We start from the raw sequence: 20,197 nt of genomic DNA on the forward strand, positions 1-20,197 counted from the left end.
AATAAAATATCACAAATGAATACTTACATTCATATTTACCCTGATAGAGCATTATTAGGCACCATGGTGATATAAATAAAGTTTTTTTTTTATAACAGCAGAGATAAAAAATATGATAAACAAAAACAGTAGGAAGCTCTAAAATACAATTATCAAATATATACACAATGCATGTATGTGTGTGTGTGTGTGTGTGTGTGTGTGTGTGTGTGTGTGTGTGTGTGTGTGTGTGTTTAGACAGCATTGTTGATGGCATTGTTGTTATTGATCTCCATTCTGCTGATCAGTTCAGTCACCAGCTGCTGCACAGTTTGAGAACGCAGCCGGCCGACTTCCAGGACGCCCTCGTGGTTCACACTTTCAGAGTCCTCATAACTCTTCACCACCTGACACAGATCAATCGATACATAATCAATCAATCAATTAATCATACAATCAAGAGTCCTGAGAACTCTTCACCACATGTCAATCAATTACTATTATTATGAGTAGTCGTTGCATGTCCAGTATATAAATTGTGTTGATGATCAGTTATCAGTCACTTAGTATTCTGCAGCTTCAGTCCTTTCAATAGCTTTCAGTTTTACCGATTGATTTATTGATCTTTGTGTGAACTGTATGCTTACCTTGTTGGTGATCAGAGACAGGCCAAAGACTCTAAGGCCGCAGTGAGTCGCTATGACGACCTCAGGAGCTGTACTCATACCTGTGAACACACCACACCTTCGGTCAGTCACACGGACCACAACAGCACTGACAGTACTGACAATCACAGTCACAGTCCATCATCTCCTGAGAGACACAGACTGAAAAATGTTGACCTATCTATCTTATCAAAAACAATTTATGTTGCTCCCTTTGTTTCCCAGTCAACACCAGGCTGTCATTATCCCAGGTACAGTTTGATTAAAGTTGGGCCAAGATGTGCACAAGCTGGAACTATAAGCATCTTAACCAGCTAGTTGTGCTCAGCTGCATTAAATGTAACTGTTTGGAAAATGTGAAATTGTGCCTGATATCAAATTGTGAAACTGTGAAAATTTCTGGTTTTCTGCCAAATTAAAATTGTAGTGCTTCACTAAATTAAGTAGCCTCTAGGGGGCATCACCAGCACATTATAATGTTATACTGTTTTGATTGTCTGTGCGTGTCATACCAACGGCGTCCACCCCCAGTCGATGCAGCAGTCTGGCCTCAGCTATGGTCTCAAAGTTGGGCCCGCCCACCATGGCGTACACGCCTTCCTGCATAAGGCCGGCCACACCCAGCTGCTTGGCAATCTCCATCGCTAGGCAACGCAGACCTTTGTCGTAGCACCCTGACATGGCTGGGAAACGAGGGCCAAATCTGCAAACAACAAACAATAAACAACATGATCAACAGTTAAAACACCAACACGTAATGTCCCAGTATGATGAACAACAGAAGAGGAAAATCAAATGAATTACTTGTCGTCGTTGGGTCCACTCAGTGGGTTCAGACCGACCAAACCGGGGAAGTTGACGTGGTCTTTGATGACCATGATGTCACCAGGCTGGAGCCCGTCGGCCAATGAGCCAGCAGCGTTTGTCACTATCAGAGTCTCCACCCCCATCAGCTTGAAGACTCGAACTGGAAACGTTGTCTGACAGACAGAGAGGCTTGGTCACAACCTTTGTAACTCTGCTTTACTCTTGTAATCAAATTTCAGGGTTAACGACAGGCAAATTTGGAAAATTGTGTCAGATGCAACAGATTCACCTCAAAGTTAATCTTGTTTCCCCCTTTTATAGCATAGTGCTCCATTGATGAATAAAAACGCATCAGTGAGACTCAAACACACAGTGTAGTGTAGTTGGTTTTGCCTCCGTCAATAGAATACACAGCTTACTGTAAGAGTTCAGCTGATTGATGAAATTACTGAGCATTTCTATTTGTATATTTTCTCAAACCCAGTAACATTAAAAAACAGAATCACAGTCACCTGTCGCTACATGAGCAGCAGTGATTTTACATTTTATTCAAATGTGTTTTGTGCTTATTCAGCAGTTTTGTTGTGAAGGGGCTTCTATACAGCACCACCTGTGTGTGTGCACGTGTGTGCATGCGTGTGTGTTTGTGTGTGTTATAAAGAAGTAAACAATAGCAGCATTGAACTGTGGACTAAAAGGCTGCATGTGACCGAACCCATGCATGACCTGAACTGGGTTCTCACACACACACATGCGCATGCATGAACACAATGTTACAGGAGCAGTTTCATGCTGCTGTGCTGCTGATTACTGTACAGTCATATGTGTACTGTACCAAAGTTTCATGACTAGCTACTCTATCAGTGTTTTGAATGTGTGTGTTTATGTCTCTGTGCACGCACATGTCTATTATTCCCATATCAAAAATGTATTATTTGTGCCTACTGCCTATACGTTGTTGTTCTGTTGCCATCCAATAATAGGTGTTATCATTGCAGTCTTACAGTGTGCAAAGATGACGCTGTGGTCTGTGGGAAAATGTGAATGTTACACAACTTTATAGTTTTGTTTGGCAGCACATAACCACAACTAATGGATTTAATCAGTGATGGTACAGTAGGTAAGAACAGTACAGACCTATTTTGTGTGTGTACAGTATATGTGTGTACCTTGCACAGTGAGTGTCCTTCATACATGTGGAAGCGACCCTGCATGCACACACAGGTCTTCCCCTTCAGTTCCCCAAAAACCAGACGACCAGCATGACCCTGCACTGCAACACACACACAGACACAGTCAGAATTATAGAGAGAGACTCAGGTGTAGTGCTGGCTGGTATTTACAATCATAACTCTTGAGTTGTTGGAAAGTGACATTTGTTCCCTAAAACAATCAAGATAAACCAGTTTGTTAATAAAACACAGATAATTCATTGTGAATTTGACAGGGATTTTCAGTAGTTGTTTTTGTCACGGCAGTAGAAAGGTTCATTTACTATATATAAACAATTATATGAATATATTATGCTGCAAACAACTGCTGTCAATCGAAATCAACTAAAGCCTGTTGGATAAGGGGCTAAATGTTAGTAAGCTACATGATGTAACACACTAATTAAATTATTAATTATGTTACTTTATCATTATTGCTTTAACTGATTATCGTTCCTGTCTCTGTGCTCACATACAGTACAGCATTGTACAGTGTTAATGAAACAAGCCACATGTTAACCAAGCTATTTCAAAGCTGCTGCTAAAAATACTGAACAGATTAAGGCAGGAGCTGTAATGATTTCACCTGTAGTAACCTATAAAAGTATCACTTAGGGAGAATGATAGAGATGAAAGAGTAGGAACAGTAATTGCGATTCTTTTTCATGAAACTAGTAAAGGTTTGTCCCAAAAACCATTGGATGTGTTTTCATGTATTCGAAAGCTCCTCCCCCGGATGATGTCATAGAAAATATAATCTTTGTGCTTCAATCAGACTCTCTGTGACTTTCTGTACCTGTGCTCTGAGGGAAGCCTGGGATGTCAGAGTAGGCGAAGGAGTCCTGACACTTGAGGGTGTCAGCGAGCATGCCCAGACCAGACCCGCAGATGATAGCCACCTGGGGGCGGTGCTTCGTCTGAGACATCAGCCAATCAGCTGTCTTCTGGTATTCGTCATGACTGCAAACAAGCGAGGAAGACATTACTTTGTATTATTGAAGAAGTAATTATGAAGTGACATGTATTTTTCTGTTTTTCCACTAACTCATGCATGCTGAAGTGACTACAACTCCATGTTGTCTCCATAGCATCAACAGATGAGGGTTATGGGTACCGTAGTTTATACAGCTATTCACTAAAGTGAATATGTGTGTTTATCAGAAACAAACTGGGAGACTCCTGCGTTTCTGTTGACAAATGTTACTATCTGCGATGACACTGAGAGATGAGCTCACTGCAACTTTAGAAAACATCTTCAGCAATATGACAACACAAAGTGTTTCCAGCGGACACAAGCATGGTGTGAAGAGGTGGTGGTCCCATGAAGGCTTATCTCAAGTTTGAGTCCAGTCTTTTGCAACATAACATCCTTTCTCTGTCACTCCCTCTATTTTAACTATAGCAAAAAAATAACTTACTTGAAAATAAAAACGATGAATGTACTGGAAACGCACTAGTTATTCAAAATGTTTACTTCAATAGTCACAACTCGACATAAGCAAAAAGTGTCCCCCTTGAAACACTTCAGCATTCTTGTTCTTGGACTGAATTTGCAGTATATTTGTGTAATTGCATGAGTTTTCTTAAAGTTGCGTATATTGATCTCTCAGGGCCACAGCAGATACTGGTAAAAGACTATTTTGGAGTTTGACAAAAACACTTGAATCATGAAGCATAGCCCAGAGGCAAAAGGAGTACAAAAATCATTTTAAAATACTTCTGTATAATTAATTCCCCCTTTCCTGCAAAATACATGTTATTACAGCTGTTGTCTCATTTTCTCCCACTGTACCTACATGTAAATACCAGTGGGAACATCTCATACACTAATTTTGTTTTATAAGGTGTTACAGATGGTCAGAAATGTCCATTATCATAATGAGGGAATTCACAAGACAGGAAAGCAGAAAATGATTATTAGAATTAAAATCAATTCCCCCCCCCCAAAAAACAGCACAACTTAAAATCATGTATTTGTTTTAAAAAAAAACTAGTTTTCTTACCTGATCTGTTCTTTGCTGTGCATGATGGATGGATGACAGAAGACTGGTGATGACGATGAATATAAAGAAGAATTGATGTGTGTGTGTGTGTGTGTGATGCAGGGAACAGCCACTAACTGTGTGTGTGTGTGTATTAGTGCATATATGTGTAATGGGGGAACAGTCAGAGTGTGGCCAGCTGATGCTGATCGGTCTAGATATTCACTGGTCACATGGTCCTGATTGGTCAACAACCCATCCATTCAGCAGAAGCAGCCAATGGCAACACAGTGTGTGGCCATGTGTGTTGGATATTTCTATCTAAACAGAACTCTGGGAGTTTTTTCTTTTTTCTTTTTTTTTTGGTTGTGTAAGCAGGGTCTGGTTTTGCATCACGCCCCCGCTGACAGTAACGTGATTTTACTTCAGTGTTAATTCACTCCAACTCTGATCCTGAGGCCAGACACACACGCACACACACATGGACACACACACAGTCAGCTGTGTTGTGACCATACACAAATACAGTAAGACAGTAGATGTATGAATATGGATGACTGAAAACAATGACAAATATTTACACACACCCAGGCTGCAGTGTTCAATACATTTAAACCTGCACTGCTGCTGACAACCACAAGATCTCTGTTTAACACGTCCAAAAACACAAGTGTAAAAACAACAATTTGCTGTTTTATGTGTCTAATTTTAGATCTGAAACAGACAAGACATTATCTATATTCGTTTTAGTGAATTAATTGATCATAGTTAGCTTGTAGCAGCATTTAGCTGCTGCAAGTTATTGATTCTCTGTTTTTTTGTGTGTTTAGTGAAAATAGCTTCAAATGAACAAATATTGTCAGTGTAGTTTATGTATGTTTTATTCTGACAAACTGCAGCATTAAAAATGTTTTAAGATTTTATTTGTTAAACATATTCTTAAGTCAGAACTGATTTAACCTATCAGAACCAGATTTGGCAGTTGGATGAGCAGCCACGTTGTGTCTCATGACCACTAACACACTTCACATGTTCTGCTGCTGCTCTGATCAGCTGCCGCTAATGAAGCTCATGTGGGTCTGATGGAAGAGGACCAGCGCTGGACTGGAACCAAAGGGACCTGTCCTGGACTGGGACAGGACCTGGACTGAGAAAACTGACAGGAAGTGACCTTGTATCAGTAAGTGGCGATCCAAATCAAAAAATGAACAGGTGACATTCAGGGAAGTATTGTACAACATGACAACCATGTTCTTCCATCTGAAAATAAAACTAATTAATCTGTGTGTGCTCCTCATCCAGTTTCTTGTCTTTTAGTTTGACACGTGCCACTGTGTGTGTGTGTGAGTGTGTGTGTGTGAGTGTGTGTGTGTGTGTGTGTGTGTGTGTGTGTGTGTGTGTGTGTGTGTGTGTGTGTGTGTGTGTGTGTGTGTGTGTGTGTGTGTGTGTGTGTGCGTGCGTGTGTGTGTGTGTGAGTGTGTGTGTGTGTGCGTGCGTGTGTTAACAGGAGCCATGTGGAAGCTGGTTAGCAGGTTAATGAAGAGAGCAGAGCTGGTGGTTAGAGACACACAGACTGATGTTAAGTTACATTGAAGAAATATTTTACATAACAGTGAAACATACTGTACACACACACACACTCACACAGTACAAATATCTGATAATTGCATTTTTATGATTCTATATCTTTTCTAGTCTTACTTATATCCTTGTTTCTGTTGTGTATATATATATATATATATATATATATATATATATATATATATATATATATATATATATATATATATATATATATATATATATATATATATATATATATATATATATATATATATATATATATATATATATATATATATATATATAAAAGGGATAATGCCCGGCGTCGTCCATTCATTTCTGATAATGGACACCTATGCATATTTGAGATGCATTTAAAATGCATATATATATATTGTATATATATACATACACATAGGTTGTCTAATATTGTATAAGCATTGTTTATTGAATTTGTCATGGAAATTTTGGTTCTGCTGGTGGAGGGTCAAAGAACAAGACTTCATGCACCCTTCTTATACCCCACTTTATGACTCTGGTTACTTCATTACTACAAGCACTTCTAGCTTTCCCAGGCAATAAAACAATTCAACAGATGTGTTAACGAATGTCTACCCCAGTTGTTGTTTTACCTATAGGAATTTACAACCTACTGTTGGTAAACAAGGTTGTACGTGGGTTATCCTATAGTGTCCTTCACTAATGTTTCCACTAATGGAGTTAACAGGATTGCTAACAGGATGTTGTTAACAGGATTGCTACAAGGTTATACTACAAGATTACTCATTACAAGGAGAATACTAATCACAGCTAATTTCCACCACAAATTAAAACACAAAAAGATCACTGAAACTGTGATCCATACTGCCCACACACACACACACACACACACACACACACACACACACACACACACACACACACACACACACACACACACACACACACACACACACACACACACACACACACACACACACACACACACACACACACACACACACACTGTATGTAGCTATGACTAAATCAAGAATCAGTTGTTATCCATTAGTGAATTACATAAGAACACTGGACATGACCCGACTCTGAGGGACGTTTGTTTTAGCCAAGTTACTGTAATATACATAAGAAAGCCAGTGTTCAAAAGAAAAAAGATCACACGCACACACATGCATGACCTATGACAATTAATTATCTTCACCTTATCGTCTTTTTGGATTCCCATTGAGCAGTATCAAAGAAGCAGCTCCACTCACAACTGCTGAAAAAGGAGCAAACTTAGCGAGATTAAGGTGTATGTGTCAATAAATGTGACTAAGATCAGAATACACCCTACTGTATGTCTAAATACAATTATTGCTTATGTAGAATATGACTTTATTCCAACAAAGGTGGTCAAAAACTTCATGTGAGCATTGCTGTGTATGTAAACGTATAGTTGTAATAGAGTGATGCCTGATTTATCCTCTGGTCTGCGGTTACAATTTGTGTCTTCACGGTCATTGGATGGAAAGGCATAAAATATTCTACAAAAATCCATATCCCCATGTGGTGAAGTGCCACCATCAGCTCAAGGGTTAGTTTTGCTAAGTACTTACACGCTGCTCACTGAGTTCAGTTTAAATTAGTGCTGTACTGTAGCTTAAATCTCCAACAGAAATCTTATCAGTGATAATCTCCTCAGCCTGTCCAAGTCTTTAACAGATAAATTTGGGTCATTTGACTTTAGATTTTTACTGTCACATGGTGAATTCACTGATATATTTCTCTTTTAGTTTCTTCAGCTGTGCTGTTCTCTTATCTAAATTAGCGAAGAGTGATGTCTTAACCCCATAGGTGAAGTCAGTTAAAAATGCTCGTTTATTTTAGTTTAATGTGTAAATGCAGAACACAGGTATTCCCACTCTAATTACTAATAGCCTTCGGACAAGGGCATTTGACTCTTGTTCTAAGACTAATTAAGAAAGACAGAGAACCTTTCCTAGTTTATTATTGTGTGAGAAAAAATATTAATTTACAGTATTCTTTGAACATCTTCATTATTTCTGTCATTGTTGTTCCCAACTTAGTTCACTGTGTTTGTGCTAATAGCTGCAAATTAGCACAAAATATAACGTGCAGAAGCAGATGATATTTTGATGTGATGATGATTCTGGATGAAAAGTCAGAGGATCACAAAATTTGATCAATCCGGTAGGTTTTGAGATATTACCCACTTAACCACAAACATCAACATGGTGAATGAGGTGGAATAATAAGTTGAGATTTTCTGGTCACGGCTGGCGGGTGTGTGACGGATATTGTCGTTTAGAGCTATGCAGAGTCACATGGACGATACCGGTCTGATGTCACTTAACCCCAGCTATGACACATGACCCACCGACGCCTGACGCCTGAACAGCCATTATTGCTGGTGATCTGATCTCATTATCTGGTTGTAAAACCTTCTTAAAACCTCAGAGTCTCAATGTTTTTCTGGCCTCATGGATGTGAAGCAGTATAGGAACAGAGGACGAGCAAGACAGGCTGACTGCGTATAGGTCACATAGGTCCAAGAATGACAAATATGTGGAAGACATTTAAATGGACCCAGTCACATTTTTCACATTTTGACTGAGGTGAAGGATGGCAGTAATGCTGAGCGTTCAGCTGGGCATTAAACACAAAGAGGCAGCAGCAGCATCCAGAACAGAGTGTGAGAGAAATTATCATGATTTGATAGAAGACATGAGTTTTGTCTTTGGGCGCAGTTCATTTCTCCAGCGTTGTCTGTGTGACATCAATAGGAGAAGACTTCAATGAGCCGTAATGGTGTGAAATTCTGAAAAACACTGAATTTTGAGAAATGTTTGCATGAAGATATTTCCAGAAATAGGGTCAAAGGCTAATGTGGCTCTGAGGGCTCAATGCACTGAAAAAAACAACACATGCTGTTGCATTGCACAATACAACAAGTGCAAAATTAAGCAAATTGTAAAAATGGACATGATGAGTGAAAAGCAACTGTCTAGGTGCGGAAAAATATAAAGATAATGAATGTAACAGTGCAACAGTAGTGTGGGTGTTAGTAAAAACAATTATCCTACCCTATGAGACTGCTCTTTCTTTTTCTTTTCCTCTATCCTGTATTTATTTTTTTGGTATCTGTTTGTATGGTGTTTGTATGCTGTGTATGGTCTTAATTGTACTGTACAAATGTTCCGTGATGTCTTGTGATATATGTTGGTCAGAGTCTATGATTTGTGACTGTATTGACTGTTGTTTTTGTTTTGTCTTGTCTGTCTGGTGAACTCGGAGAAGGGTCACTTTGACTTATTTGGACTCCAGGAAGAATAGCCATGCTAATGTGCTGGTGCTAATGGAGATCCAATAAATAAATAAATAAATAAATGTTACAGCCCCACAGTTGGCAAGATAAAACAATCAAGAGTTAAGGCCTTATCTTGAGGGATGTGAATTCAGTGGTTTTTAAGACTTTTCACAGCTGCCTGTAGATATGCTGCCAACAATCTAGTCAATTTTATTTATATAACGCCAATGCACTTTACAAATAGAGAAGATCTCTCTCCTCAGAATATTATTATTATTATTAACAACAATCTTTAGCCCAAAACATGTAACCTAAAGGCTTCTTGATGCTCTGTTTTTATTACGTTAGTAACAGTATTATTTTATAGATTTAAAGCTGTGTTTTAATTCACTAGATTTTGTGTCTGTGGTAAGTAGGACAAACAGTCAAAATGACGTGTGTCTCTAAAAACAAAACGAGTGTGTAAAATCCTGAACACGTCAGAGAATACTTCAGATTCTCTGGGAGCTGACTCAGACCGTCTGCAAACCAGTGGAAGAAGGAAGGTTTTATTATGACTCTGAGTTTGTGTCTCTGCCAAGCGTCACGATACAAAAAGTTTGTATTCTCTTCTTCAGTGTGGCATCTTAATGACACAGTGGGAACAGAGAGGCTAAACATCTGATAGTCGTGTCACAGAGTTGAAATACATCTTCAATCAACTTGATATAGGATATTACTACTACTATCATTTCAAACAATAACATCGTAAAGGAATCAATCTTGATTTAATAACAAATGTAAAAGTGTGCGAAATTGGGTCGCATCTAAAAAAAATTGTTTTACAAGAACAGTGCTTGTCATCTGCACAAAAAATCTGCACAACGGGTTGTGTAATTCAAAGTTCACATGTCTCCAATTGTGTTTTCATTCCTCACGTGTGTTTGTTAATGAGAAGCTGGTTGTCACTGATTTGATTTGAAGAGACCCAGAGATATATAAAATCATTCTGTCCGGGGAGCTCTGGTGGGTGAGTAGTTAGAGAGCATGCATTCTGGCCCTTGTGCAGGAGATCGCCGATTTGACTCCTGACTAGAGCGATCATTTACTGCATGTCTGTTACCCTATTCTCTCTTCCAATCATACTTTTAATGTCCTAAATTACTTTAAAAAAAATCTGTCTGTGTGCTCATGCGTGAATGTGTGTGTGTGTACAGAGAGGGGCCAAAAGTAATTGCCAAGGGGTCAAATAAGATTCTGAGTCAAAAAAGTTTTTTTCACTGATGATCAGTGTGTGTGTGTGTGTGTGTGTCATGTGGACATATTAATCAGAAAGACAGTGCTATGACCCATGTGACAGAGACTGGTCACTGAGAGAGGTAGACAGACAGACATGGCAACCCATGCAACATTTTCCTGACATTGAGTTGGTCCAGCCAAAACCAGAGTTTCAAAATATATGTAAACATGTTACTCTCAAAATGTTACTACCCAGATAATGCATCTGGGAGTCAAATTACTCCAAAGTAACAGATTAAAGTTGATTGCTGTTTAACAGAGCAATGTTCATAAAACTCTGGTGTAGTGTCTAAATCTCCTATGTAGTGCACTGTATCATATACACGATGTAGGGAATAGGGAGTGAGTGAATGAGTGGACAATTGCGGCTAACCACACGGCATTTCCACTGCCGGCCTGCACGCTCGCTGCTAAGCTCAACTGAACTGAGAAGAGAAACAATTTGACAACAACACTAGTGTGCACTTTTATTCACACAGCCACAGTGGTGCCTACAGCTTCTTACAAGAGTCACACATGCAGTTTCATCTGACTTGTGACCATCAGCTCACAGCCACAAGTCTGGATGCCAGCCTGGCTGTGAGTGCGCTACTCTTAACACCACCACCAGTGAGTTTTTCAACAAGACCACTCTGAGATCTATGGTCTGCACGTAATCAGCAAAAAGTGCAATGTGCGACACTGTTCAACCTCAATACGCTGTGGTCAGGCCTGTAGTGGCGTTGTAGCCTAACGCTGCCACACAAATACACCAAAAAAAGAGAACAAGAGTGGAAAGCTTGCACAAACTCGTAACATTATAACAAAGACGGTTAAGAAACAAGATGCCCCATGACGAGTCAGTTTCCTTTATCTGCGCCACGTGGGTTTCACCACTACCCTGTCCCTTTAGGAGACTAGCAGCAGCTCTTGTAAAGTGAGTAATTTTTCAGCCACATCTCTTCTGAACATTTTGTCACAAAAATGGCTAATTTCAGAAAGACAAATCAGGGGGAAAATTAACTTTGTCTCTTGACCCGTCTCTGTCTCAACAACACACTCTTTCGAGATTCGGCACAGATTTCCTACGTAATGTGAACTAAGGTTCGTGAACGCCCTCGCTAACCTATTTTCATAATGCTAAATATGACTGTTAGCTGTAAATATTTAATGTTATCATAAGAAAATATAAATAGCTCTCTCTACCAATAACTTTTATCCATCCACAGACATGTTCACAACAAGAGCTGGGGGCATGGGTGACCACGCCCACTTAGGAGACAGGAAGTGTACCAATGAGCCATCTTGTCATAGAGTAGCCTATCCTTGATTATAAGTTGACTAAACCTGAGAAGTTGTGCGAGTACAAATATGCCGATCGATCCCACATGGACCGATTCAGGAATGGTATCTGAGGGACCCAACGGATATCCACCATTGTTACGTTACGTTAAAGCAGAAGTAGGCGATCCGGTCATTTTGGCCAACTTCGTTAGTTAGCAGCCCCTGCCCTCGTCATGGATCTATTGATCCTCGTCCCTACGTCACCACATTCACACGCATCCCTTGGCTGCACACACAGCCCTTCATGCCGTTCTCTCTCCTCATTGGATAAAGGTTGTAGGATACAAGGAAGTATACAAGACGTTTTCTCCTCGGCTTACAGCAGAGCAGAGTGACTGACAGACCCGTGTTTCGGACCAAACACTCTATGTAAGTGATTGCTGTCGGAAGATATAACTATTTAAGACTTATATTAACACAAATATTCGGCTTACTTCTGCTTTAAATGTCTAGCGATGTGGCTCCGGTTACTGTATGAGGTGTATGAGTGTGAAGGCATGGCGCCCGTAAATAAACGTACTGACTGCGTTTTAGGCAACCTTTTGCGATGTGTTTATCGTGCATTTTGATATTGTGAGGACAGTGATATTGTGGAAATGAATAGCCCTTTTCCACTAGGGCAACTCGGCTCGACTTGTCACGGTTCTACAGTAGCTACACCTTTTTTTGCTTTTCCACTAGTACCTGGTACCTGCACTTGTTTGGGAACACCTCAGCCCGGGTTCCAAGCGAGCCCAGGCGATACTAAAACATGAAATCAACCGACTGCCTTCCACTGATTGGCCAGAGGCAACGTGAATACCCTTCACTCTCTTAACTAACTTAAGGTCACATCTTGTAAGTATACATCTGTTGAGTGACATAAAGTCAGAAAACCCCTTTCACTGCAACACCAGGAGCTGGAATCAATTCCTGGCAAGTGTAGAACTGCAATATCTATATGTTGCAATGGCCCTTTACTAATTTTCCAAGTGGTATAAAGTATTGGTTATGGTCAAATTTTCTAAATATAACTCTCATGAGTGATATACTGTAACGTAATTTTGAGGCAGAAACACCCTTTCACTGCAATACCAGGAGCTGGTATCAAATTTTGGTCAAATTACATGTTGCAATTGCCCTTCAAGTGGTACTGGTTAAGGTCAAATCTTTTGAACGTGTATTAAAGTGATTTTGAGGCAGAACACCCCTTTCTGTGCCAAACATCTTTATCACACACACAAGCCTGATGAAAGCAGCTGTAGAGTCATGTACGTAAACTATGTTTTTCAGCTTTGACTGAATATGTAGCCTACGTTCCTGCGGACGGAATTTCCCCTGATTCATTTTTAGCCACTGAGAAGAATTTGGGCACCCCTATATTAGAAGATTGAAAAGAAAAACTATGTTTAGGTAACTTTGTTGTCCAATAAGTTCCAACGGCTAACTAGCTAAATATGTGTGTTACATCACTCAGATTTGGGATCATTGAAACACATTTGAAACATTATTGAACTTCTTTTCACATTTATATTTACTATTTATAAAAACAGTGGAAATGGTTATTGCTGTAGTGCTACAGTAAACAGGGAAATCACACATAGTGATTACACAGACAGTTAATAGTAGCTATTGTTAAGAATTCGGGCCTTGTGGGTGCTCTGGTGGGTGAGTGGTCAGCGAGCACATCCCATATGGACCTTGCCCTTGTGCAGGGGATTGGGGGTTCGAATCCTGACTGGGATGTTCATCTGTGTGTTTGTTCTCTCATTCTCTCCAACATTATCTGTCATATCCATAGACTGTAAAGGACATACTGTATCTCAACCATCCTAACAACTCAAAAAAATCTAGTGTGTGTCTCCCTCTGGTGGCAGAAAGCTGCTCTGCTTGACATGTCACTTGGTCCCATTGACACAACACAGTCTGTGATTAATAATCACTTATGATAATGATTATATTGTAATCTGTTGATATTTATTTAAAGTAAAAAAAAAAAGGTCATGCCTTTCTGTAATACGATAGAATGTAGGCTATTTGTTCTCTGTGGTCTGTCACAACATTTCAATATCTCGTCCTCCTACATGTTTACCTTTCTGCAGACTGAACAGGTTGTTGATGAAGTGACTGTTCTCCTCTGTTACACTGAAACTATAAGAGCTCCAAAGTTGAACTGAAATGAAGAATTAAAGGGTAGGCACTTATACGCTGAATAGCTTCAGCCTACACCTTTTCAATCTATTTATTAATTAAGTTGAATTAATTAATGCATTATTGAATGTTGATTGATTGTTGATTGATGCCTGAATGTAACAATTTGTGCACAAGATCGAATAAACTACAACTACAGCTAAAAGTGTCATTACAACAAAGATGCAACACAACAGCCAACGTATCTAAACCTGACAGAACAAACAAAACTTCAGAGAGTCAGACCAAGCCTTAAAGAGGCGTGCAGAGCTGGGCTAAATCAAACTGGGTAGGAACAAACAGGGTTAAACTCATCCAGATGGTGCCAACTATCGGTCAACAAGGTCAACAAGGGTAAAAATAGGATACAGCCAGAATGTAACCTACTCACTTAATGCTTGGGAGAGGCTTATAAAACACAGAGTTGAGACACAGGGTGACACACACACACACACACACACAGGATCCGGAGACTGGTTTCAATACGGAAAGTTAATTAACAGCTATTCATCAATAATTCAGTGCTCAAACTTCCTGACTCCTGAAACCTTCAACAAATGCAGCTGAAATGTTTTCATGCAACGCAATCTCCTGTTTATTTCACCACATGCAACTTCATTTTAAATTAACACATATCAAAGTACTGTATGAGACTATATAATTTATAACTGCACCAGTCAGCCAGTAACCAGTTTAATGTGGTGCCTGATCAGTGCACTATATTAATTGAAAATGTTTTTATGCAGCTTCCTGTCAAAATTGTACTTTCTCATGGCCATGTACAAAATACATGTAAATGTTTATTTTTCTATGCAGACATGTCTGCTGCTATTACTGTAAGGAGAACAGACTTTAATATTTTATATGTTGTCAGATTAATGTTTATTTAAAAGTAAATAAGAATTTATGTTAGAGAGAGTGGTTGTTTTACACATGGATCTGGTTTCAAGATACCCGAGATATTTTCAAGATGTTTCCTGTGGATGTTAAAAGTGTTAAATAATACTGACCATCATCTTCATCATAGGCAGTGGGGGGCGCGTCAGCTATGTCGGAAAGTAGAAGGGGGCGCAGGCCTAAGAAGTTTAGGAACCACTGATTCAGATTAATGCAGAAACTGTGAAAAGGGAGAAATGTTTCTTTTATTCATGTACTTCATTAGTCATTAGGAAGTGTTTGTTCACACACAACAAAACAACATCTATAAAACATTTTATTTATATAACCAAAGGCTCAAATTCACCATGATTGTACCATGGCCATGGCCATTTGTACCTCATACAACCCCACTTTTAAAAAGCTGGACTCCCCTTTAAGCATATTTGGGAACTACCTTATGAAACTTTTGTTTGACTTCTGAAAAAAAAGAAGAAAGGACACAGCGGACATGACCCAGTGTATGTATATCTGGGAATACTGTATATATTTAGCAGTTTGAATTAGTATTTCTGGATTTATCCTCGATGTAACGAAATACAATAGTCAAAATAAAAAATTAAGAAATACATAAGGGAATATTTCAGATTTCCTTTAAGCTTTTCACATAAATGTAAAAAAGTTAAATGTATGTGGACATGAAGGCTGCTTCTGTTAATGTAACTGTAATAGATATGACATCATGGCAGTATGAGGTCAACACACTTGGTGCATGCACACGCACAGACACACACAGACACACCACACACGAAAAAGTCAACACCCTGTAACACTTCTGCAATCAGAGGCTGACTTCATCCTTCAACCAGCCTTTCAGAGTAAGTGTGTGTGTGTATGTATGTGTGTGTGTTGGTCAGCGTTGCGTGTTGATTGCACCTCGTTACGGCAGAAAGCAGCCGGATGGTGAAGGAGGGAGTGTGTGTTTGTTTGTTTTGTTTTTTTCAGTCAGCGATGGGTGAGCGTGTGTATGTGAGTGTGAGTGTGAGGGTGAGTGTGTGTGTATGTGAGCGTGTGAGAGTAGGGTATTGCCTGAAGTTGCATTTGATGGCTGCACAGGAGAGCAATAAAACCACGGACACTTACACTCAGACTCACACACGGACATTAAAATAAAAGTTTATGTTTTTTTTTTTTTACATTTTTATTGTTTAGGTTTTTATTCTTTTGTCTTGATGCTAAAATAATTGTTTTTCTCTTGACACTTCAAACATTTATCATTCATTTTCAAAACTCATCAAAACTTCAATTTTTTTTTCATTTAAATGACATGTCTGTCTAGCTACATGCAGCTCTAACAACGAGCCAGAGAAGGGAAGTATGGCTACTTCTACTTTCCCTGAGCACTTCCAGTTCATGGTTCCTTATATTTTGATATTTTAAAGCTGTGGTCACCATGTGTGATTCATTGTTCAAATTCACATGTAAGAATGTTTGTAGGTGTCACTAGAAACTGAATTTAAAGGGACAACGAGGAGTTTCTATTTGGTTCACGTTAATGTGGATGAATCTATGCTATCCACACTTGTTAATGGTTCCATTTTCGATAAATATATCGTTTTGTCTCTATCGTTATTTTGTTATTTAAATTAATGGTGGAAATGCTGACCAGCATTTCCTTACTTCCGGTTTCGTGGACGCTGCCCGGCGGGTCATGAGAATAACAATGATCGTCATCGAACCTCTGACTTTCATTTTTGATGAATGAAAACATTTTTGGCAAGACGTCCGTCTTGCGCCGGTCCAAGAATTTCACCGTGCGCGCGGAGGCTCATGGTAAATGTAGTATGAAAACACTTCGCTTTCCAAAACTCCTCGTTGTCCCTTTAAATATTTTATATTTTAACCAGAACTGCCAGTCCAGTGTGTAAAATGGTCCAGTGTGTAAAATGGGGAGAATGTATCCATGTTCAGATTCTAGTTTGCAGCACTCGCTTGCTCGCACTCACCCCTCCCGTCGACAAAACGACGGTGACCTCCGAGGACAAAAAAACTTGTTTACCACGACTGGGACGACTGGGAGTATTTCAGGAGCATGGAGCGACAAGGTGAAGATCTGAACCATTTTAAGATATGTCTGCTGTTTCCTCTCCTTCCTTCCGCCTTCTTCATTGGTTTATTTATGAACAGAAAACGTGCGCTCTGACTGGCTGGATTTTCAGTTCAGGCTGCTATACAAACATGGCTGCGCAAGATGGCGATACTCTCTAAAGCAAGATCCTTGCGATATGTAATTACTCTATTTAAAAGAATAACTATAAGGCTACGAAAACCAAACAAATTTTTATTTTATAGCGATTATACACTTCGACAAATATATTAATGGTAATATTCAGATTTTGCCAATAAACCTCGCCAATTATTACACACTGGACCTTTACTGACTTATTTTGCATTAAGTGGGAATTAAATTTAAAGCAGAAGTAAGTGATATATTTGTGTTAATATAAGTCTTAAATAGTTATATTTTCCGACAGCAATCACTTATATAGAGTGTTTGGACCGAAACACGGGTCTGTCAGTCCCTCTGCTCTGCTCTGAGCCATGGAGAAAACATTTATCGTATCCTACAGTTTTTATCCAATGAGGAGAGAGAACGGCATGCAGGGCTGTGTGTGCAGCCAAGGGACGCCGTGAATGTGGTGACGTAGGGACGAGGACTGTTATGGTGCGTTCAAGGAAACTCGTAACTCGTGTTTTTCCGACCTGTGAAGTCATACCAGTTCAATCTGGTACGAGTTCACGGGTCGGAAGTTACGAGTGGCCGTTATAGTGACTTTCACAGGTAAAACAGGTCGGAAAAACACGAGTGGGTTGCCTGGAACGCTACAAAGTCGTAAGTTGTGACTTGAAGCTGTAATTTACGGTTTCAAAAGCCTGCCTCGAACGCAGCATTAGCCAAAACGACCGGATCGCTTACTTCTGCTTTAATAGCTTGAATAAATTCAAATAAACTTGAAACTAAACTATAAAAATAACATTAATTTAATCAGAAAAATGTAAAATTGTGTAAAAATTCACTTCTTCATGTACTTCCACCTTCAGTTGTTTACCAGTGATAATTCTGTGTTGGTCTCACTCGACGGTACACAGTTGTAGCCATAGTGAAACTAGGGTTGATGTGTTTGTGAGACCTGGGAGTGTTGTGCCTAAAATCTGCAGAAGATTTAAAGAGCATGTCTGAGATGTTGTAACATTCAAAGAAGAAGAGGAAGAAGAACAATAAAATGTTAAAGAGACAGTTCGGATAGTTCACAGCTGTTTTTGAACATGCTATATACATTTGAAATTCATATTGTTTTGTTAAAAGTTTGAGTTAAAATGATAATTTGCAGAGAGCAATCTGGTAAAGTTTCCACCCTGAGCAGACTCCACCAGGGTCTGAATGAGACATGCTGTGGACTTGGACAGACACTCAGACTTCCTGCACATGTGCCCGTTACGTGTGAATGGGGATAAATCTAGATTCATTCAGGTCCACGTGACAGCCCCCAAGGCTTCTGCAAGGGATTACTGTGTTGTTGTGTGTGCTTGTGTGTGTCTTTGTCAGTGTGGCACTTCCTTGGTAGGAGGGACTTTGGGAATTGTAGTCACTTGGCCACTGTCTCAATAAAGCCCAGCCCACCCTCCCGCAGTCAGCGTCTCTCCATCTCTGTCCTGGCACCATGTGGTTTTGTTCTGCAGTTTAGTTTTGGTTAATGCGTCTTCCTTCTTGCATTTATCTAATTTACCTGACTGTACATTTACAATCTTTTTTGTTGTTGTTATTGTTGCAAAAATTGCATTCTTGAATTCAATTTGTACAATAAAATTATCTTGATATCTGTTGTATCTATTGTGTTCATCCCTTGTGAAAACAGCATTAAGCATCCGCATGGTGATTATGATTAGGGTCGCTCTGTTAGATCTGAACTGACACTTACTAATGAGGGTGTACCAAATACAATTTGATGTTATCAACTCAACATTGGGTGGATATGGAGGTTATCAGCAGTGAAGAGTATTTAATTCTGTATTCCCAATGCTGCCATGATGATGCAAGTTGTAAACATCTCCACAACACAGGTCAGAAGATCTTCCACCATCAGGCAGCCTGCGTTAATAAACTCTCAACAGAGATGAACTGAAGTGCAGCGTTCATCAAGTCTCAACTCTGCTGTTATGTCCTGTTTCATTCTGGTAAACCAGGGAGAGATTTAAGAGTCTCAGGGGGGTGGGGGGGTGGGGTCTGACTCTTAATTAGCAGCTGATGCAACAAACCTGAGGAGGCGCTGGCGACAACGATCCTCAGAGGACGGTGTGTGTGATTCATTAACCCGCAAGCTCATGAAGAAAACATCAGACTGGGTCCAAACCTTGGTGAAGCCGACGAGCCGCAACAGCAGCCTTCATCACCGGCCCTGTGGGAGGAGGACAGGTGAATCAAACCTGTAGGTTCAAGTCAGGGTAACAGAGCAGACTCATGAGAGGAAGACCTCAACTTCTCCTAAACTCTCAAGTCAAACATAAAAAATTATATTTCTTATAGTCCTGCAACTAAATACACTTTTGATGTTTATTATTTGTTACTCAGATTTTTACTTTCTTTTTTTTATTTACAGATTTCTGAAGAAAATTTATCATTTTTATCTTGTCTACTTTCATTTGACAGCAGTTTTCAAATAGAGATTTTACATGCTGAAAACTCCCCCACACAATTGTAATAGATTTCCTTGTAATAGAAGTCCTTCATGTTTTTGCCCTTCTGACCCTTTTTTTTTTTTTTTTTTAAAGAACTGTGGTTCATTGCAGCATTTCAGCGCTTAATCTTTCAGAGGTTTTCATTTAAAGCAGAAGTGAGTGATATATTTGTGTTAATATAAGTCTTAAATAGTTATATCTTCCGACAGCAATCACTTACATAGAGTGTTTGGTCTGAATCACGGGTCTGTCAGTCACTCTGCTCTGCTCTGAGTCGAGGAGAAAACATTTATCGTA

The 20,197-nt window shown here is 39.5% G+C and overlaps 1 protein-coding gene across 1 annotated transcript; it reads right to left on the reverse strand.

Annotated features, from left to right (window-relative positions):
* Positions 1–233: 233 nt before the first annotated feature.
* Positions 234–4,717, reverse strand: pnp4a (purine nucleoside phosphorylase 4a; the record flags this gene model as incomplete). Its single annotated transcript, XM_083971331.1, has 7 exons — positions 4,666–4,717; positions 3,459–3,622; positions 2,621–2,724; positions 1,449–1,624; positions 1,157–1,347; positions 627–706; positions 234–386 (listed from the first exon to the last, which is right to left on the reverse strand). The coding sequence occupies exons 1-7, from the start codon at positions 4,686–4,688 to the stop codon at positions 234–236; spliced, it is 891 nt and encodes a 296-aa protein (XP_083827457.1). The 5' UTR covers positions 4,689–4,717.
* Positions 4,718–20,197: the final 15,480 nt, after the last annotated feature.

Source organism: Trachurus trachurus (assembly GCF_905171665.1).
Source record: "Trachurus trachurus genome assembly, chromosome: 5".
Lineage (NCBI taxonomy): Eukaryota > Metazoa > Chordata > Actinopteri > Carangiformes > Carangidae > Trachurus > Trachurus trachurus.